Source organism: Equus caballus, chromosome 7 (genome assembly GCF_041296265.1).
Source record: "Equus caballus isolate H_3958 breed thoroughbred chromosome 7, TB-T2T, whole genome shotgun sequence".
Classification (NCBI taxonomy): domain Eukaryota; kingdom Metazoa; phylum Chordata; class Mammalia; order Perissodactyla; family Equidae; genus Equus; species Equus caballus.
Window position 1 is genome coordinate 79,727,318 of NC_091690.1, and position 21,151 is coordinate 79,748,468.

Here is a 21,151-nt window from a genome sequence, read left to right on the forward strand (position 1 = left end):
ATGTTTGTGATTGATATTATATAGACAAAAATATTTTTGTCTAAAAAAACTAGAGGACAGGGAATTGGAAATAAATGTGATTGTCCTCAGGATACAGAGCTTATTTAACCTTTATGGGTGAAGCAATCCAGTTCTCTCAATCTTCCTTAACAGAATGTGAGTCTGACCATCAACAAGTTACTCCAAGAGTTTGTTCCCCCCAGCCCCTGAGGGGTTCAGGAACCCTGCTCATTCTCCCAGCAGGTGACTTGACAGAAGCATTCACAGGTTGGTCAGGCCATCACATCCTGCTCTTTCATGAGGTCCCCTTTACCTAGACTGATGCTCGAGACCAGGAATGCAAGTCAGAATTTATAGGTCCAAAAATTCCATCACCAGCAGATAACCTTACTTACTACAGCAAGAAGAATGTTTCCAGTAATTTTACTCTGGTTCTACTTGGTCATTTCCCCTCAGAATGTACTCAGTCATAACTGTAATTATAATGTTCATTTCAGGATAAGCTGCAGTTAAAAATGGACACAGTCTGAAAGACTTGGAGGTACAATAATAGTACCTTATGGCAGAGAACAATATTTGAAAAGATATGAATAAAATTTTAGAAGGATTTTAAGCAGATTAAGTAATTATTCATGTTAATAAAACTTTGCTTTTAATAAATTTATTTTCCTTTTATTAAAGGTTATGAACTCTGGCCCTCCGATTTACAATTTGATACTTATAAACCACCCCCTACTTTTACTAAAAAGTTCTGCACTGGCTGTTGACATACGGACTGAAATATTTATACCATAAATATTTAATTACCTTTATTATTACATTTATGGTATATTACTATATCAAATCCTACCAAAAAATTGGGTTCATTAAGAAAATATTTTTCTAGCAAGCTCTCTCTTCAGAGCCCCCTTAATCTCATTGTTACTAAGGCTGTAGATAAGGGGGTTCAACATGGGGATCACCACCATATAGAATACAGATACCACCTTGTTCTGGTCAGTTGAGTAGCAGGACTTGGGTGTTGCATAAATGAATGTGGTGGTCCCATAGTACAGAGTGACCGCTGTGAGGTGTGAGGCACAGGTGGAGAAGGCCTTGTGGTGCCCCTCAGTGGAGCGCATTTTCAGGATGGTGATGAGGATGTAGATGTAGGAAACGGCTATGACAAACACCGTGACCACAATGATGGAACCAGCCACATATGAGGGGACAACTGTGGAGATATTGATATAAGAACAGGAGAGTTCAACTAAAGGAGCAAAATCACAGAAAAAATGATTGACTTGATTTGGTCCACAGAAGAATAAAGTAAAGTAGGATATAGTAATGGTGGAAGCATTGAGAGAACCACATACATAAGCTACTATGAGCCACTGAACACAAATTTGTGTGGACATTTTGGTGGAATAAAGCAATGGGCTGCAGATTGCCATAAAGCGATCATATGCCATGGCAGCCAGAAGGAAGCACTCAACTGCTCCAAAGAAAGCGGCTGAACCAAGCTGGATGCCACATCCAAAATAGGAGATGGTATTTTTCTCCACCAGGAAGTTTACAAGCATATTGGGTGTGACAGATGATGATAAGCCCATGTCAGCAAAAGCCAAGTAGCTCAGAAAAAAATACATAGGATGATGGAGCTGAGAAGAGATTCTGATGAGAATGATGGTGCTGAGATTGCCAGGTATGGTCACCAGGTAGATACACAGGATGATTATGAAGAGAATGACTCGAAGGATCGGGTCACCAGTTAAGCCCAATAAAATGAACCCTGTCACTGCAGTGTGGTTCCCATCACCCAAGGCATCCATGACACAACACGCTTCTACCTAAAACAAACCTGTGATGAAAGATTACATTATAGAAGTTGTAAATTTCACAGTTTTGTTTTCATTGACACATGCGAGTTTATTAAAACAAATTTTTCAAGCTAAGTTTGGACTTTTTTTTTTACTTCAGAGTCTAGGGTTTATATGTTTATGTGTAATGAATCTTCTATATTTTAAAAGTTGTTTTTATCAGAACCACTTTTAAATCTACTTTAAATAATGTATATTGTTCCCTTTATATTATATATCTATAAAATGTACTTACATTGGCTTTAAAGCTAAAAACTAAATAACATAAGCATTATGAGAATAAGAAAGAGAATGGTATGTATAAAAATGATGAACTTGTATAAATATACGAGTATGCAATGAAGATTCCTGTAATAACCAGCAGTTATTGAATGTTTACAAAATCATATGGACACAAGATGAAGACTTTTATCTTTTGAGTTCTATTTTAATTTCCATGCAATAATATTAAGTACTTTAATTTTACGTATACGTGAATAAACTGACTTTGACAATGTTAAGTAATTTATCTAAATTTATGCAGCAAGTTGTGGAATCAAGATGTGAAGCTGAGGCAGTTTGAATCCAGTCCATTCCTTTAGTAACTGTGCTATAAATGAAATTAAATAAGATGAAGTCAAGTCTCTTAGAAATGAGTAGATAAGTGACACTTTCTACTTTCTGATAGCTATGTACAATAAAGGTGCCTAGCAAACCACAAGTTTGCAATTTCTATCAGTAAAACACGATGATTTTTTAAAAGGAGAAACACAATTTTCCTAATTGGACAAACAAGAAATAAAAAGGCATAGAAATAGAAAGGAATTTCAAATTAGGGTTCTGAATGAAATCACCTATTGCAAATTTATTATAAATTTTTAATATTTACAATTAAAATACTGTTCTGTAAAGTAGTTTGAAATATCAATCTAATTACTATGCAAAACATTAAATGTTTAATATATAGCACACAACTGAAGCATATTTATTCCAAAAAAATCAAAACATTTCCAAATGTAACAATCTAACAATGTAGTGGTTTTCTAATTGGAGTATTATAGAACAAAATAATATTTTTTTCAACATACTATACAGCTGAATAAGGTTCCAGCATAAAAATTTAAGAAGTTTACCCTGGTTCACCCAGTGAGTGGCCAGGTTGAACCTCATCTGCAAGTTTTCTGACTTTGTGTTCTCCACTTTGTAACAAAGTATCTGGTTGCCTGTAACCTAAAGCACTCAGAACAACAAACAAAGGAAGTATTTCTGTAAGACATTTACTAACAGTAAGTCCCCAAAACATCTCCAAGTTAGTGAATTATTAACATTATGGCTGAGTGCCACGTTTAGATAGTGTTAAAAGATCCTATGAGCTTCTGGTTTTCTGGGTGGAAAAAGGAGGAATCTTACTATCTTCAATTATGCTTGTTTATACACGCTAACTAGACTGAAGAAACAGGCTAATTCAGCTAGGGTTACTTGTTAGCTGATGCTGGTTTACATCTGCCTTGTTTCTCAACTCTGGCTGCAAGTACAGATACAACTTTAGAGGATAAATCCTTCTCAAATGGTAAAAGAAAAGCAATACATCCGATTAACTCACAAAAGCCAAAATCTTACCTCTTGCAATAATGATTTATTCATCTTACACCAGTAAATTCAAAAGTCCTTGTTGTTATATAGCAGTCATGCTATCTTATTATTATTTGCCTTTGAGGATAAATCTCTGAAGATTCTAGAGATTCAAATGTGAATTCAAAATCACCAGGAATCATTATCACACTCTCAAGTGGATATCAAGCAGTTCACTTCACACAAACATAACTAATCTTGAAGGGTTCTGTCAATTCTGTAGAGATCAATAACTTTTCGTTTTATATAGATATTGATACACTTTCATTTGATAGTTATTGGGAGTATAGTATAACACAATATCTCATAGCTAAATTGGTTCTAAGTTTACTTCAAAATTTCTGGTTAAGGAATATTAAACTTCAAATATAAAAGAGTAACCTTAGCTTCATTCATAGTACATTTGTTCATTTCATAAGTGTTTTATATGATATATGTAAAGTACTACATTAGATACCTTAAGGAATGGTGTGGAATGCCATGTAAAGTTGAATTTTAAATAACAATATTTAAGACACGTATATATGTTTTTCCTAGCAAAAAGTATAAAATGAATGGACATCTTAAAAGTTGTATAGATAGAGAACTGTGAAGTAAAAAGGGTTTGGATGACGTCCAGATCAGACTTAGTCTACCTGCCTCAAAGGGATGATTACTGGCTAGTGGTTTATTTGTCTAGATGGATAACGATAGAAACAGCTATCTTCAACCTGAAGACAATGTACTTCTCTTGTATATCCTAACTATAGAAAGACCTCTCTCACCATCTGGATGCTCCCTCTTATGGGCTTTGCACTAATAATACCAACCAACTTCCTTTCAGACCTTACTCTTTGCCAAGCACTGTGCTTAACACTTTACTTACATTTTCTCATTTAATCCTAACAGCAACTTGGTGAACTATGCATTCTTATTATCCTAATTTTACAGAGAGAGAATTGAGGCTTACTTTAAGATACTTGTCCAAATATGCTCATCTGGTTAAGTTAAGTCAAGGTTTAAAATTCAGATCAGAGTGAATGCTGGAATGTGTACTCCTCACTACTGCTGCCGTCTGGTCAACTTCAAGAGTTGAGTGATAAATGATGAATACTGGTTCTCAACTAGTCCCTGATTTATAGTTTTTTCTCCCTTCCTCCAACACTCTGCCTAATTCTCTAAAACTGACTAGGCCTACAGTCTGGCCCTGAGCCCAGGCCAGTACTCAGGCTCCTAATTTCATCTCATATGCTCACCAATAACCAACTCCTGCTGATCTTACCTCCTAATTCCTATCAAATGAGTCCACTTCTCTCCATATCAACACTACAATAGCTGTCCTATTTGATTTTCCTATATGCATTTTTGGCCTTGAACACAACAGCCAGATTGAGTTATTTATTAAAAGAATGTAATATTATTCATTTTTAGCAGTATCAAATAATTACATGCACTTACTTAAAATGGCTCATAAGAGAAAAAAATGGTCCATTGCCTCATCCCTTACAAATCCAAAGTCCAGCTCCTCATAAAAAACATTTTTGGCTCTTTATTTCAGGATTGAGATATCTCAGTATCTGTAAATAATATACTTTACTAAAGAAAAATTGGAATTTATCTCTGTGTTCCTGCTATTTTTCCTACATATTTAATTTGAACATAATTGATACAAGGAGAAAACCATTGGTCTTTCCAAATCCAATTGGATCTCTACAGATTTTATTTGTGAGTCTATTAGAACAAGGTCAAAACAGAAAATCAATGGGTTAAATATCAAAAAAAGAATAAATTTAATTCAATATTCTATTGTAAAGATAAACTAAAAATTAATCATCTCACAACTAAGCAGCAACAGAATACAGTGGTATCAAGGTGAAATTTATATAATTACAAACAAGTAGAGTTAAAGTGGAATCTCACATGCAAGTTTATTACAAATAAGCAATTAAACTTTATTCTAGCAAAGTAGTGAATAAACATGAATATTACCTCCTTAAAAAGCATATTTTTAGTTTCTTTGAATAATGATCACATATACATTTTCCAACATTTTATTCATATTTATATAACAAGACATAATGGCTAGCTCAGTTCATTGTAATCTCTAAGTCTATTACTTAATAATTCAGTTTTTTAATCTTCCAAGTTTCCAGCTATTACTATCAGTCTTCTAGTTATAACTTTAATTTTAATCAAGGATGAATTAAATAACTTGGAGTTTAAAATGTGTATTTCTACAGCTTATACCACTCTTTATTGATCCAGAATTTTCAGATATTCATCAATTGACATTCTGCACACCTCCACCATTCACATTAATACATACACACACGTTCACTCATATATCTTCGATTCCTTCAGTGTTGTAGCTATAATGCAGCCACAAAAGTTAAATTTTAAAATATTCCATTAATCCAAAAGAAGGCAAGAAGGGAAAGAGAGGAACAAAACACAACCTGACAAGGGCATCTATGGAAAACATTCAACTAACATCCTTAATGGTAAAATATTAAATACTTTTACCCCTTAGATTGGGAAACCGGAAGGCCCACTCACACCACATCTATTCAACATTTTACTGAAGGTACTAGGCATTGCAATAAGCAAAAGTTATAAAATCAAGAACGATCAGACAGAAAGAGGTAAAACTGTCTCTATTTGCAGATAGCACACCTGTTTACATAGAAGATTTTGAGAGATTTCTAAAACATACACTAGAACTAAATGGCGAGGTTGCAAGATATATTTCTAAAATATAAGAAATGAATTATAGTTTTGATATTTGTAGTAAATGATTGAAAATGGCAAAAGAAAAATCCACTTACAGCAGGTCAAAAAATACAACGTGCTTAGGAATAAATTCACGAAAACTCACACAAGATCTCTTCACTAACCATTAAAGAACCCTGATGAGAGAAAATGAAGATCTAAATAAATGGAGAGAGCTATACCATGTTTATGGGTAAGAAAACACTATTGAAATGTCAATTCTTCAAACATTGACTTATATAATAAATGAAATTCCCATCAAAATTATTTTAGTAACTTTTTTAGAGATTGATGAACTAAACCTAAAATTTATATGGATATGAATATTGGCTGGAATAGTTGGAGTATTTGCAATACATGACTTCAAGACATCATGAACCTGCAGTACTCAAGTCGGTGTTGGATTGATGAAAGGATAGGCACACAGTTCAAAGGAGCAGAAAAGACAGTCCAACATAGACACAAACATATATGGTCAATTGAGTTTAGACAAATGTTAAAGGCAATTCAACAAGGAAAGGAAGTGTTTTCGACAAATGTTACTGGAACAACTGGATATCTACATGGAAAAAAAATAACACCAACCCTTACTCACACCATATATGCAAATTACCTCAAAATGTATCATAGCTATAAATGCAAAGGATAAAACAAAACTTATAGAGGTAAATATAGGTGGAAATTGTTTCATTTTGGCAAAGATTTCTTAGGCTTTACATAACAAACACTAACCAGAAAGTAAAAAAATAAACAAATGATAGATTGGTTTTTAAGAACTTAACGCTAGTTTCTCCCCAAAATTCATATGTTGAACTCCTCATCCCCAATGTGACAGTATTTGGATATGGGGTTGAGGAGGTAATTATAATTAAATGAGTTCTTCAGAGTGGGGTCCTGGTCTAATGGGATTAGTGTCCTCATAAGAAGAGCCACCAGAAAGCTTGCTCTCTGTCTCTGTCTCTGTCTCTGTCTCTCTCTGTCTCTCTCTCTCTCTCGGTGCACACACTGAGGAAAGCTCATGTGAGCACACAATGATATTGCAGCTGCCTACAAGCCAGGAATGAGGCCTCACCAAAAACCAACCATCAAATGACACCAAATAAATATGGGATAGAAATAACATTTGTAGTGCATATATCTGACACAGGACTTGTATTCAGAAAAGATGTTGGCAAATTACAGATTGTGGGCTGACTGCATGTTTGTGTAAAGTTCTACTAGAACACACTGTGCCCTTCTGTTTACACATCATCTATGTCTGCTTTCACACTTCAATAACAGAGATGAGTAGCTGTGACTGACGATCATATGGCCTGTAAGCCTATAATATTTACTCTCTGGCCTTCAAGAAAATTTTGCCAACTCTTGAGCTAGAACACATAAAGAACCCATAGAAATAAGAAGTAAAACAGTTAATTTGACAATAGATGAAAGACTTGAACAGGCACTTATAGGAGATACACTAATAGCCAACAAGCAATGAGAAAATGCTTAGATACATTAATTACCAGGAAAATGAAAATTAAAACCATGACTAGATATCACTACATACTAATTCAGTGGCCAAATTTAAAGTCTAACAATACCAAATTTTGTCAAGGTTTTGAAGCATTTGGAACTCTCATCATAACAAGTGGGAATGGAAAACAATACAACCACTTGGAAAATGGTTTGAAAATTCTCAAAATCTTATACACATCTCTCTTAGAAATCCCACTACAAAGTAGTTACCCAACACAAATGGAGATATATATCCACAAAGAAAGGATGTGGATGTTCATACATCTTCATTCACAATAGCCCCAAACTGGAAACAACCCCAAAGCCTACCAATTAGTGAGTGCATAAAAACAGTGGTATATCCATATAATGAAATACTGCTCAGCATAAATATAAACTGCTGATACACACATTATGAACATATCTCAAAATAATTATGCTCAGAGAAAGAAGTCACATGAAATAGTGTACATACCATATCATTCTCAATTTGCAGAATTCCAGACAAAACTCACTAATCTACGTCGTTCAAAACCAAATCAGTAGTTGCCCGGGACCAGGGTCAGTGAGACGAATGGATTGCAAAGGGGCATAAGAAATCATTGGGAGGTATTGAAATGCTCTTTTGCTTGATTGAGGCTGTGGTTTTATGACTTGCATACAACAGACAAATTTGTTGAAACTGTACACTCTATGTGTGTGTGTTTACTATACTTCAAAAAATGTTTAAAAAAAAAAACACAAACACTGCATAGAGGTGTCAGCAACATGGTAGCATAGGAAGCCCTGGACCATCCTTACCACCACAAATACATCAATTCAGCAACAATTCACAAACAAATTATCTTGCTTATTAGAAACTACTTGAAAGATTCCTGCACCCTGTGGGAATGCGAAACCAGACTCACTGAAGCTGGTAAGTAAACTCAAGACCCCATCTCACCAGAGATTCTGTTCCCAGCAAAGTGTCATACTATCAGGAAGAGATCTATCTTCCCAGGTAAGGGAGGGAGTTGTTTCATACATCCAGTACCTCGACTTTTCCAAGAGAGCTCCTTAGAGAACTGGCTTATATCTTGCCAATCTTGGAGCTCTAATAAGTCAGGGTGATGTCAGGCACAGTCTAGCCATCTAATGTGGAGAATGGAGGAAGTGGCTTGGGCTAGTAGATATCACTGATCCTTCCCCCTGCTCAGTACATAGGTAGCAGATAAAAACCACAACTGCCTGCTTTCCTGAGGAGGGAAAGAGTTGGGAGGGAGCCCCAGAATCTCTGTCCAGGCTGATTAGTGGTGTAGGGAGGTCAAGGAATTTTGAGGTTATGTTGTCCACATGGTTATAGTGGGGGTGAAGTGGTGTATGACTGTGGTGTTGAATTTCATTTCTCTAATGTCTAATAACATTCAGCATATAATCATGTACTCATTGGTCATTTGTATATCTAATTTCAGTAAAAGTCTATTTGAGTCCTTTGCCCATTTTTTAATTGGGTTATTTGTATTGAATTGTAACTACTCTCTTCATAATTCTAGATACAAGTACCTGATCAGAGATATGATGTGCAAATATTTTCTCCTATTCTGTATGTTATTTCTTCACTTTTTTGATAGTTTCAATTGAAGCACAGAAGTTTAACTTTAATGAAGTCTAATTCATCAATTTTTTCTTTCATTGCTCATACTTTTAATGTCATAACTAAGGATCCACTACTAAATCCAAGGTCAAGAATACTACTTTCTAAGAGTATTATAGTATATTAGCTCTTAAGATGGATTTTTGATCCATTTGGATTAATTTTTGTAATGGTGTGAGGGAAGGTCCCTCTTCTGAATGTAGATATCCAATTAACCCAGCACCATTTATTGAAAGGACAATTCTAGACCCATTGAAAGTTCTTGCCACGATTTTTGAAAATCTGTTGATTGTAGACATGTGGTTTATTTCTGAACTCTCAGCTCTATTCCTTTGATTTGCACATCAACCCATAGGCCAGTACACATTGTTTTGATTGCTCTTGCTTTGTAGTAAGTATTGAAATGGGAAATGTGATTTCTCCTGCTTTTTTCTCATTTTTCTAGATTGTTTTGGCTATACAGTGTCACTTAATTTCCACAAAATTTTAGAACCATCTTGCCAACTTCTACAAAGAAGCCAGTTGGGATTGTGATAGAGATGGTGTTGAATCCATAGATCATATGTGGAATATTGCCACCTTAACGTTATTAAAGATCCATGAATATGGGATGTTTTTTCATCTATTTAGTTTTCCTTTCTTTTCTTTCAGCAATGTTTTGTAATTTTTACAAGTTTTGCACTTTTTGTTAAATTTATTCCTAAATATTTTACATTTTGATGCTATTGTAAATGAAATTGTTTTCTTAATTTCCTTTTTGGATTACTCATGGTTAGTACAAAGAAATGCAATTTAATTTTTACATTTATCTTGTATCCTACAAACTTGCCGAACTCATTAGTTCCTATAGTTTTTTCGTGTATTTCTATATTTTTCTATAAGTATGTATTTTTTATATGCAACATTGTGTTGTCTGCAAATACAGATAGTTGTACTTCCTTACCAACCTGGATGACTTTTATTTCATTTTCTCCCTAACTGCTCTGGGTAGAACTTCTAGTACAATGTTGAATAAAATTGGCAAGAGCAGACATCTTTCTCTTGTTCCTGATATTAGAGGGAAAGCATCCAGTCTTTGCCATTAAGTATGATGTTAGCTGTAGGTCTTTCATAGATATATGCCTTTTATTAGGATTAAGAAGTTCCTTTCTATTAACAGTTTTTTGAGTGTCTCTAGCATGAGTGGCTATTGGATTTTGTCAAATGCTTCATCTACCTATATTGAGATGATCATATGGTTTTGGGTTTTTATTATATTAAATAGTGTAAGCATAGTTTATTTCCAGATGTTAAACCAACCTTGCTTTCCTGGGATAAATCCCACTTAGTCATGTGTAAAATTCCTTTTGCGTGTTGCTGGAATCATCGTGCTACTATTTTGTTAAGGATTTTCCTGTATGTGTTCCTAATAGATATTAGTCTGTATTTCTTTCCTTGTGATGTCTTTGTATGGTTTTAGAATCATGGTAATGATGGCCTCATAGAACTGTTCCATTCCATCTGATTTCTTGGAAAAGTTTGTGAGGAATGGATACTTAATTCTTCCTTGAGTGTTTAGCAGAATTCAGTAGTGAAGCCATTTGTGTCTGGGCTCTTCTTTATGGATAGTTTCTTTGCTTAATAATTCAGTCTCATTAATTGTTTTAAGTCTATCCAGACTGTCTATCTCTCCTTGAGTCAGTTTTGGTAGCTTGTGACTTCCTAGGAATTTGTCCATTTCTGCTGTCATCTAATTAATTGGTATACAGTTTTTCACAGTATTCTTTTCTGATATTTTTTATTTCGGTAAGATGGTAATAATGTCATCTCTTTCATTTCTGATTCTAGCTATTTGAGATTTCTCCTCTTTTTTTAAGATTTTATTTTTTTAGAGCAGGTTTAAGTTCATAGCAAAATTGGGAGGAATGTGCAGAAACGTCCCATTACTTTCTGTCCCTAAATATGCATAGCCTAGCTCATTATTGACATACTCCACCAGAGTGGAGCATTTGTTACAACTAGTGAACGTACAGTGACACATCATAATCACCCAAAGCCCATAGTTAAGATTAGGGTTCACACTTGATGTGGTACAATTATGAGTTTGGACAAATATATAATGACATATAGGCATCACTGTAGTATCATAAAGAGTATTTTCAGTGCCCTAAAAGTCTTCTGTTCTCCATCTATTCATCCCAACTCCACCCTATAATCCTGGTGATCACAGATTTTTTTTACCATGTTCATAGTTCAGCCTTTCTTCTCTCTTTTTTTCTTGGTCAGTTTCGCTAAAGGCGTAACAATTTTGTTGATCATTTCAAAGGATCAGTTTTACTTTCAATGACTTTATTGTTTTCTATTCTCTATGTTATTAATTTCCATTCTAATGCCAGCTTTATTCCTAATACTCATAAACTAGAAACATTCCCGGTTTTATTTAGTCAAAGAATAGTTAAGCAAACTGGTATACTCACACAATGAAATATTATCAACAAAGGAAAACAAGTTATAGACTCACCCAAAAATATAAATACATTTATAAATATTGTGCTAATTAATTAAAAGAACCTTTCAAAAAGGAGGGCATATCATATGATTCCATTTATATGCAATTCTAGAATCTGAAAAACTAAGCTATAGTGAAAAAATAATTGGAATAATGGGTATCTGTGTTGTGGGAGCTAGCACTGTCTGTGGAGGGGAATGTGGGAATTTCCTGGGCTGATGTTAATTATCTATACTATGGGAGGTGTTTGAGTTACACAGGTTGATGCATTTGCCATAGCATAATGATAGTACACTTAAGATGTGCACATTTCACTTTAAGTAAAGTTGCATAAAATTGCATAGAATAAAACATGTAAAAGTATTGAAGTCTAGTTATTGATATGTGTACAGAAATTTTTATGGAAAGTGTACTGATGTCTGTAATTTCCTTTGATATGATCATAAAATAAGATAGATTATGTATAGATAAACTTCAAAGATATATGCGATAAAGCAAATATAGACAAATCTTAATGGGTGGCATGATGTATCTTCCAAAAATGATGACAGCCATAATTCTAGTCCCACATACTCTTCCAGAATTTTGTCACTGTCCCATCAAGAAATGGAGTCTATTTCTCTCTCCTAGAACCTGGGCAGTTCTTTGGCTGCCTGAATGAAAAGAAGGCAGTGCATTGAGATAGGGCATTATACTAGACAGCCTCCTTCAGAGAAACAGACCAATAGGATATATATAGATACATATTAGAGGAGATTTATACAGAAATTAGTTATCTCTCACAGGTATGGAGGCAGAGAAGTCCCACAGTCTGCCATCTGAAAACTGGAGAACCAGGAAACCTGATGGCATAATTCCATCCAAGGCCAAAGACCCGAAACCAAGGAGGCTTCTGGTGTAAATTCAATAGTCCCAAACTGAAGAACCAGGGCCTCTGACATCTGAGGGCAGATGTTTGATGTCTGAACTCAAGAATAGATAGAGAACTCACTCTTCCTAGGTCTTTTGGCTCTGTTTGGGCCGTCAATGGATTTGATGATACCTGCCCACATTGGTGAGGGTGGATCTTCTTTACTCAGTCTACTGATTCCAATGCTAATCTCTTCTGGAAACATCTTCATAGACACACCCAGAAATCATGTTTTGCCAGTTATCTGGGCATCTTTTAGTCCAGTCAAGTTGACATATAAAATTTGTCATCACAGGCATAAAAGTTGGTATAGCATTGACTTGGCTCTCAGGTAATACTCACCAGTGGAACCCAGTCACCTTACCCACACAGAAAGGTTGAATCTCTGTTTAAGTTCTCAGACAATAGCCAGCATCAACAACCAGACACGAGAGTGAACAAAATATTTGATACCTCTGTTATCCCTACTAACTTCTGTCTATATGAATTGTTTAAATCCTCTCAGCTTTGGGACAGTTCATTGTCCACCAGTAGATAACCAGAACAATCTAGGTAGAGGATATACAGATGCTGACAGTATAATTGTTTTAGCATGGCTTTATGTTTTATAATTTTAATAATGAAATATTGGAAAAATTTTGAGTGGTAATGCAGTAATTGGGGATTTCAGTTACAGTGGATTTTCCTCTTCAGCAAGGCCTTCCATGGAAGAGTTACTTCCTGACGAAGCAGTCACAACAATCATTCTGTGTGTCCATTTTCTTTTCTACCTTTCTTCTGATGGATTCCTTGGGAAACAGGGCAGAGGACCTGATTCCCTGTATACGGGACAGAAGATATGTGGGTCTTGGCAAATTTTCAGAACTATGAAATCCATGGTATTGAGGAGGAAGGAAAATATACCTGAGGGAATCATTCAGGGAAAACGTATTTGTACAACTTGAATTTTAATTAGGATTTATTTTGTGTCCTATCATATGATCTATTCTAAAGAATGTTCTGTGTGCACTTGGGAAGTGCACTGCTGCTGTTAGATGGAATATTCTATATATGTCTGTTGGTCTCTGTATGTCTATTTGGTCTAATGTATAGTTCAAGTTCAACGTTTCCTTGTTGATTTTCTGTCTGGATGATCTATCCATTATTGAAAGTAAAGTATTGAAGTTTCCTAGTATTTTTGTATTGTTGTCTATTCCTCCCTTCACATCTGTTAATATTTGCCTAATATATTTAGGTGCTCCAATGTTGGATGCGTATATCCTTATGATGGTTATATCTTCTCCATGAACTGACCCCATTATCATTATATAATGACCTTATTTGTCTCTTATTACCATTTTTGGTGTAAAGTCTATTTTGTCTAAGTAAAGCTACCCTTGTTTTCTCTTGGTTTCCACTTGCATGTAATATCTTTTTCCATCCCTTCACTTTGAGCCTATGTGTGTCCTTAAATCTGTAGTGAGTCTCATAGGCAGCATATAGTTGAGTCTTACTTTTTATCCATCCAGCCACTCTGTGACTTTAATTGATAAATTCCATCCATTTACATTTAAAGTTATTATTGATATGTAAGAACTTACTAATGCCATCTTATTAATTGCTGACTGGCAGTTTTCTACTTCAATTGTTTCTTGTTTCTTCTCTTTCTGCCTAACCTTGTAAATTGGGGTCTTCCTGTGATGGTGTGCTCTGTTTCCTCTTTCTTTATCTTTTGCACACCTACTCTAGGTTTTTGCTTTTTTGGTGACCATGAGGCTTACCTAAAAGATCTTATAGATAAAACAGTCCACTTTATACTGATAGCAACTTAGTTTCTTTCAAATACAAAAGTTCCACAATTTATTGCCCCCTTTATATTTTTGATGTCATAATTTACCTCTTTTTTGTTTTTGTTTTTTGGTGAGGAGGATTGGCCCTGAGCTAACATCTGTTGCCAATCCTCCTCTTTTTGCTCAAGGAAGATTGTCCCTGAGCTAACCTCCATGCTAATCTTCCTCTATTTTGTATGTGGGATGCTGACACAGAATGGCATAATGAGTGGTGTGTAGGTCTGCACCCAGGATCCGAACTTGCGAACTCCAGGCTGCCAAAGTGGAGCACATGAACTCAACCACTACACTACCAGGCAAGCCCTACAATTTACCTCTTTTTATATTGTGTATTCATTTACAAATTATAGGAGCTATAGTTATTTTAATACTCCTTTTCTTTAACCTTTATCCTATAGTTAAGTGGGTAGTACACCATCTTATTACAGAATTAGAGTTTTCTAAATCTGACTGTATATTTACCTTTACCAGTGTGTTGTATACTTTCACACATTTTCGTGTCACTGATTAGTGCCTTTTTATTTCAGAACTGTTTTCAGCATTGCTTGCAAGGTAGGTCTAGTGGTGATGAACTCCCTTAGATTTTTTTTATCTGGGAAATTCTTTCTCTCTCCTTCATTTCTAAAGGATAACTTTGGTGGATAGAGTATTCTTGACTGGGAATTTTTCTGTTTCAACATTTTGAATACATCATTCCACTGTCTCCTGGACTGTAGGGTCTGCTGAAAAGTCTACTGATAGCCTAATGGGGGTTTCTTTGTAGGTTACAATCTTTTTTCTGTATTCTTTTAGAATTATCTCTTTATCTTTGCTTTTGACAGTTTCATTATAATGTGTCTTGGACAAGATCTTTTTTGCATTGAGACAACTAGGTGATCTATTAGCTTTGTGAACTTGGATGTCCAAGTATCTCATCAGGTTTGGCAAATTCTCAGTTATTCTTCAAATAAACTTTCTGCTCCCCTCTCCCTCTCTTCTCTCTCTGGAGCAACAATTATTCCAGCATTTGTACATTTGATGGAGTCTCAAAAATAACCATAGGCTTTCTTTGCTCTTTTTCATTCTTTTTAATTAGTTCTCCTCTGATTGGGTTATTTCTATCTCCTATTTGGTCTACTCTGCTATAAGTGCTCTCTATTGCATCTTTCATTTCATTCATTGAATTCTTCAGCTCCAGATTCATGTTGGGTTCTTTGTTACGATATCTATCTCTTGGTTAAATTTCTTATTTTTTCATGCATGCTTTTCCTGATTTCATTGACTTGTCTCTCTGTGTTTTCTTGTAACCTGTTGAATTTCCTCAAAACTGCTATTTTGAATTCTTTATCAGTGTTATCACAATATTGTGTGCCATTGAGTTCAGTTACTGAAGAATTATTGTTATCTTTTGGTGATGGCATGTTTACTTTATGTTTCATATTTCCTGTAATTTTATGTTGCTGTTTTCACATTTGAAGTAGTGGACACCTCCTTGTATCTTTACTACATGCCTTCAGGTGGGATATGTTGTTTGTCGGTTCTGTTACATCTGGGGTTCTCTCTGACCTTGTATGGACACACCTGCTCCACATCTCTTGTTCCTCCTTGAGACAGAATTCTTAAACTGTTATGTTTCTCTGGTTCTTAAGACTCACCAAGCTGGCTGCTGGAAACTCTCTTTTGTTTTCCAGAGGTAGTGCTACAGTTCAAGTTTGTGGTTTCTTCCTTGCCTACAGACTCTGTTCTGGTTTTCTGAGAGCACACCATTTACTAGAGCTTCTCTCACTGTACCCAGGAATGCACACAAGAAGCTAGCTGCAGAATTGGGAGGAGATGTGGGTTTACCACTTGGGGTGTTGAGAGTGCCACAGGCCCAGTGATGGGATCCTCAGGTGAAGTTCTCTCAGTCTCATGGGTAAACTTCCTGCTGAAGTACTGAGCACACTCAGCTCAACTGCATCCCCTTAATGCCTTTTCATATTCTTATCTGCCTGTTTCCTGATCTCTCCCTACCCCCAGGGATGGAGATCCTGCCTCAGTAACTCTTTTTAAATGGGTTTCTCCAGCAAATTCCTTCATTCCTTGGGAAGCCAAGCACTCACTCACTGATCTCCCTTTCCTTCCCAGGAGAGGATGCCAGCTAGTTCAGCTCCAAGCAGTAACACCTTGGGGAAGGGGTGGCACTGGTAAAATTCCTCTTACAGTCTCCAATGCATCAAAACTCATATATATATATATATATATATATATATATATATATATATATATGTATGTATATACACACTTTTTTTTTTTTTGCTCAAGCAGCATGCAGGAATGCCCCCTCTGGAAGGGTGGACTTCTGCAAAATCTGACTCATCTGTGAGTTTCTGCCCAAGGTAGCACTCTCCAGATTTTCCTGATCACGGCTGAGAGGGGTTGGGGCGGGGTCACTGGATCCTTCTGGTTTTGCAACCCATATTGAGGTCTTTCTGACTAATACTGGATGCATGGGTGGGCAATACTCCTTCAAGATTCCTTGGTATATGGTGCTGGGTCTCACAACTCCCCCTAAGGCACTTGTGTATGTGGATTGATGCCCAGTTAATTGTTTAAAAAGAGGAAAAAAGGAGGGACATATCACACTGCCATGAAGCTGACATCACTCTGAATTCGAAGGTTTGGACAGAATTATTGCTGATGATTAAACAGAAAAATCACATTTAACTTGTATTAAGATTAATCTGATATTTAAATTTTATTAAAGAAAAAATTTTGTTCCTATAAATATTATTCCTTTTTTATCAAAACTATTCTCATAGGAAAAAAACTGGGAGAATAAACACAAAGCGGTCTCTAATAATACAAAAAATTTTAAATTTTATGAATGAAATTAGGTGTCGTTTAGAGACAGCATTTTCACAGTTGAACTACCAGCATGACTGATTCACTCTTTAGATTATCTGTACAGCATGGACACCATCTCTTTCAAAGGGCAAGATCTCAGATGGTAACACTACTATATTTCCCATTCAACGAGTTTCAATGCTTCCAGCTCTTAATTGCAAAGACTGCATTCAAACAGCACAGAGAATCCTGGAACAGATTTGTAATTACAGATGGAAGAAATGGTGGGTGAAGTAAGGATAAAGCAAAACTTTTTGCTAGATGTTCCTAAATTAGTGAATCCATGTTTATTCTCTAAACTGAAAATTTTCTTGGGAATAACAAAATGAAATTTGTGACTCTAGAATACTACGAATATACACTGAAATTTACTTAGTACATTATCTATTCATCTGCAGAATAAGTCCTCCTTAAACAGTGTTTATTAATAAAACCAAATTGGTTCAGGACCACTACTGTGTTCTAGCCATCAATTTTCTCATGGCCTCTTTAACCTCCTTGTTCCTCAAACTGTAGATGAGGGGATTCAACATGGGGATCACGACCATGTAGAATACAGACACCACTTTGTTTTGTTCTGTTGAGTAGCTGGACTTGGGCATCACATAAATGAATGTAATGGTCCCATAGAACAGAGTGACCACTGTGAGGTGGGAGGTGCAGGTAGAGAAGGCTTTGTGCCGCCCCACAGTACAGTGCATCTTCAGGATGGAGAAAAGTATGGAGACATAAGACAGAACAATGATAAACACAGTGACCACAATGATGGAGCCAGAAGAGATGGCTGGAATTATCTCAGAAGTAAATTCATGAGAACAAGAAAGTTTCAAAAGTGGTGAATAGTCACAGAAAAAGTGATTGACTTTATTTGGTCCACAGAAGGACAGACTTAATAAACAGCTAGTAAATGTCCAAGCATTCACACATCCACCCAGGTAGGATATTCCCACTAAGAGAACACAGATTCTGGGGGACATGTGGGTGGAGTAGAGCAGTGGCGAGCAGATGGCCACATAGCGATCATAGGCCATGGCAGCCAGCAAGAAGCACTCAGCTGTCCCAAATGTGACTCCAGAACAAAGTTGAGCAACACAGCCAGCAGCAGAGAGAGTAGTTCCTCTTCTGAGGAGGCCCACAAGCATTACAGGTGTGACTGATGAGGAGTATCCGATGTCTACAAAGGCCAAATGGCAGAGGAAAAGATACATTGGGATATGAAGCTGAGGGCTGCTTCTGATTAATATGATTATGATGACATTGCCTACTAAAGTGACCACATAGATTCCTAGAAACACAATAAATAAAATGGCACAAACTGTAGTATCCTCTGTTAACCCCAAAAGAATGAACTCTTCCACAGTTGTGTAGTTTCCAGTCCCCATCTACACCAGGAATGATGCCCACTGAAAAAAGATCAAGTGAATATCAGGATGGAAGTAAATATCATAATTTGTATACTTATTTTTTAAATGGCTATATAATAGAAATTATAAATCCTAGACACTAGAGTGGAAATTTAGTAGGAAGTGATTTTATACATAATAGCTCATGTAAAACTTGAAGTGTATATATTCATTGACATAAGGCCAGGAATATTCAGATTAAAAATGTTTAACTTAAACTTAATTCATATTTGCATCATGTAGGTAGTGTGGAAGTTCCTTCAACAATATATATCAACTAATATTTCAGAATAATGTGTCTACTTCCAATATCCAAAGTCAAGAAGATTGAACACACACACACACCCAGCATCACAGTCATGTGCTCACCCAGCTACATGTCATATTTTCACTCTTAACAGAAATGCTTGAATAATAGTATGTGTGAATTAACTGAGCAATAGTATGCCATGTTAGGAACACCATATAATTATCTTTATTCAGGACATGGCTAGCAACTTTAGTAACTAGGCGTAGACCCAAGACTGAATGAAAGTTTAAAATTTTAAAGAAAATTGATGTATAGGACAGAAATTTGGAGTTGGTTATGAGTACCATTGTGGCATGGAAGCAAAGTGTTGTGAAAAAGTGCATTAAGCTTTGGAGCCATCCAGACCTGGGATCAGATTCTGCCTTTGCCACTGACTACCTATGGAATCTTAGACAACTTACATCAACTCTTCATTACTTTATTTGTTAAAAAATATATACCTCATAAGGTTCTTGGTTTGAACAAAATGATATCTGTGATAACACCAAGCATGGATCACAGAGGGAATTGGATGCTCAACAAACGATTATTTCCTTAGAATAGTGAAACCTTAAATTGTAACACAAAAATGAGAAAAACATATTTCTATATCAATATAAAACAAAAATTATTACCTGGAGAAGTTTGTACCTCAACAATAAGAACAAATGAAAAGAATTGTCACTGTAAAGCGAGGCTACGTTTATGAGATTTGAGGTCTTTTGGGATATAATCCCTCAAGTACATTACTTGTTTGTGAAACTTCCACTGAAAACCCTCAAGATGGAGAAAGTTACAGGTACACAAGCTCATGTAACTATGTCTTGTCTACAAACATCTATACAGTTGTTGAGTATCCATCATTTTTTTTAATGAAAACTTTTGATGTATTGCTAAAATCATTCCAGCTGTTTTGGGACTTAGAAGAATAAACATAGCGTAGCACATATTATTTCATTTTAAAATAGAAATCCTTCTGGGAAAAAATAAGAGCTTATGTTTTTTATATACTTCTAGATGATATCACCTTTTTAATTGAGTGTTTCATTTTGAGATAAATATAGATTCACAGGCAGTTGTGGGAAATAATAATACAAAAATCCCTATACCTTTACTGTGATTTTACAAATGTTAATATCTTGCAAAACTATAGTACAGTATCACAACCAGGATAGTGAAAGTGATACAGATAGGATACAGATCCCTCATGTGGCCTGTTATAACCACAGTAAGGGCCCTTTAGTCTCCATTCCCTCCTTAACTTCTGGTAATCTCTAATCTGTTCTCCATTTCTAAAGCTTTATCTTTTCAAGATTGTATCATTATGGTATATCCCTCTCTGTCTCTAGTAATTTGCCTTGTGCTGAAGACTACACTGTCTGACGTTAAAATAACCATTCCTTTTTTCTTTCAATTAATATTTAAATGCTATATATTTTTCCCTCTTTCAACTTTCAACAAGCTTACATATTTCAATTGAATTTCTTGCAAATAGAATAGAACAGGTATGTTTTTTAATCCACTCTGCTAGAGAGGGCCCAAAAAGTAATAAGGGACATATCTGTGGAAACTAGACAAAAGGTGATCTTTGTTATATAGTGGCAAGAGACCCAGCTGAGTTGTGTCCTACAGTTTTGTGGAAAGCAGAACTTGTAAGTGATGAACTTGGATATTTACCTGAGGAGATTTACAAGCAAAGTGCTGAAGGTGAAGCCTGGTTTCTTCTTACTGGTTATAGCAAGATGTCAGGAGACATAGATAATTTAAGAAAGAACAATTAGGCAAAAGGAAACAGGACTTGATGATTTGGGAAATTCTCAGCCTATCTAGATTGCAAAAGATGTTAAAATTGTGATATTCACTGTTTGGAAAGTATGCACTAGGGAGAAAGTCAAGGGTGCCGTAGGAAAATGCTTTGCTAGTGCTGAAGAGTTTAGGCCTGTTACTCATGAATTCCTCAACAATCTCAGAAGAAGTCACGAATAGAGATGGGATTATCCAGGGAAGATTGGAGGA

General features: G+C 35.6%; 2 protein-coding genes across 2 annotated transcripts; both read right to left on the reverse strand.

The window, feature by feature from the left end:
• Window positions 1–866: 866 nt before the first annotated feature.
• Window positions 867–1,811, reverse strand: OR5P99 (olfactory receptor family 5 subfamily P member 99). The gene has a single exon (NM_001391457.1). It carries the CDS (start codon window positions 1,809–1,811, stop codon window positions 867–869), a length of 945 nt encoding a protein of 314 aa, NP_001378386.1.
• A 16,084-nt stretch (window positions 1,812–17,895) lies between these two features.
• OR5P3B (olfactory receptor family 5 subfamily P member 3B) lies at window positions 17,896–18,825 on the reverse strand. The gene has a single exon (NM_001391458.1). It carries the CDS (start codon window positions 18,823–18,825, stop codon window positions 17,896–17,898), a length of 930 nt encoding a protein of 309 aa, NP_001378387.1.
• Between the last annotated feature and the right edge of the window lie 2,326 nt (window positions 18,826–21,151).

What these genes read in the sequence shown, in the direction of transcription:
- OR5P3B (NM_001391458.1), bottom strand. Translation starts at nt 18,825, where the DNA reads ATGGGGACTGGAAACTACACAACTGTGGAAGAGTTCATTCTTTTGGGG.
- OR5P99 (NM_001391457.1), bottom strand. Translation starts at nt 1,811, where the DNA reads ATGGATGCCTTGGGTGATGGGAACCACACTGCAGTGACAGGGTTCATT.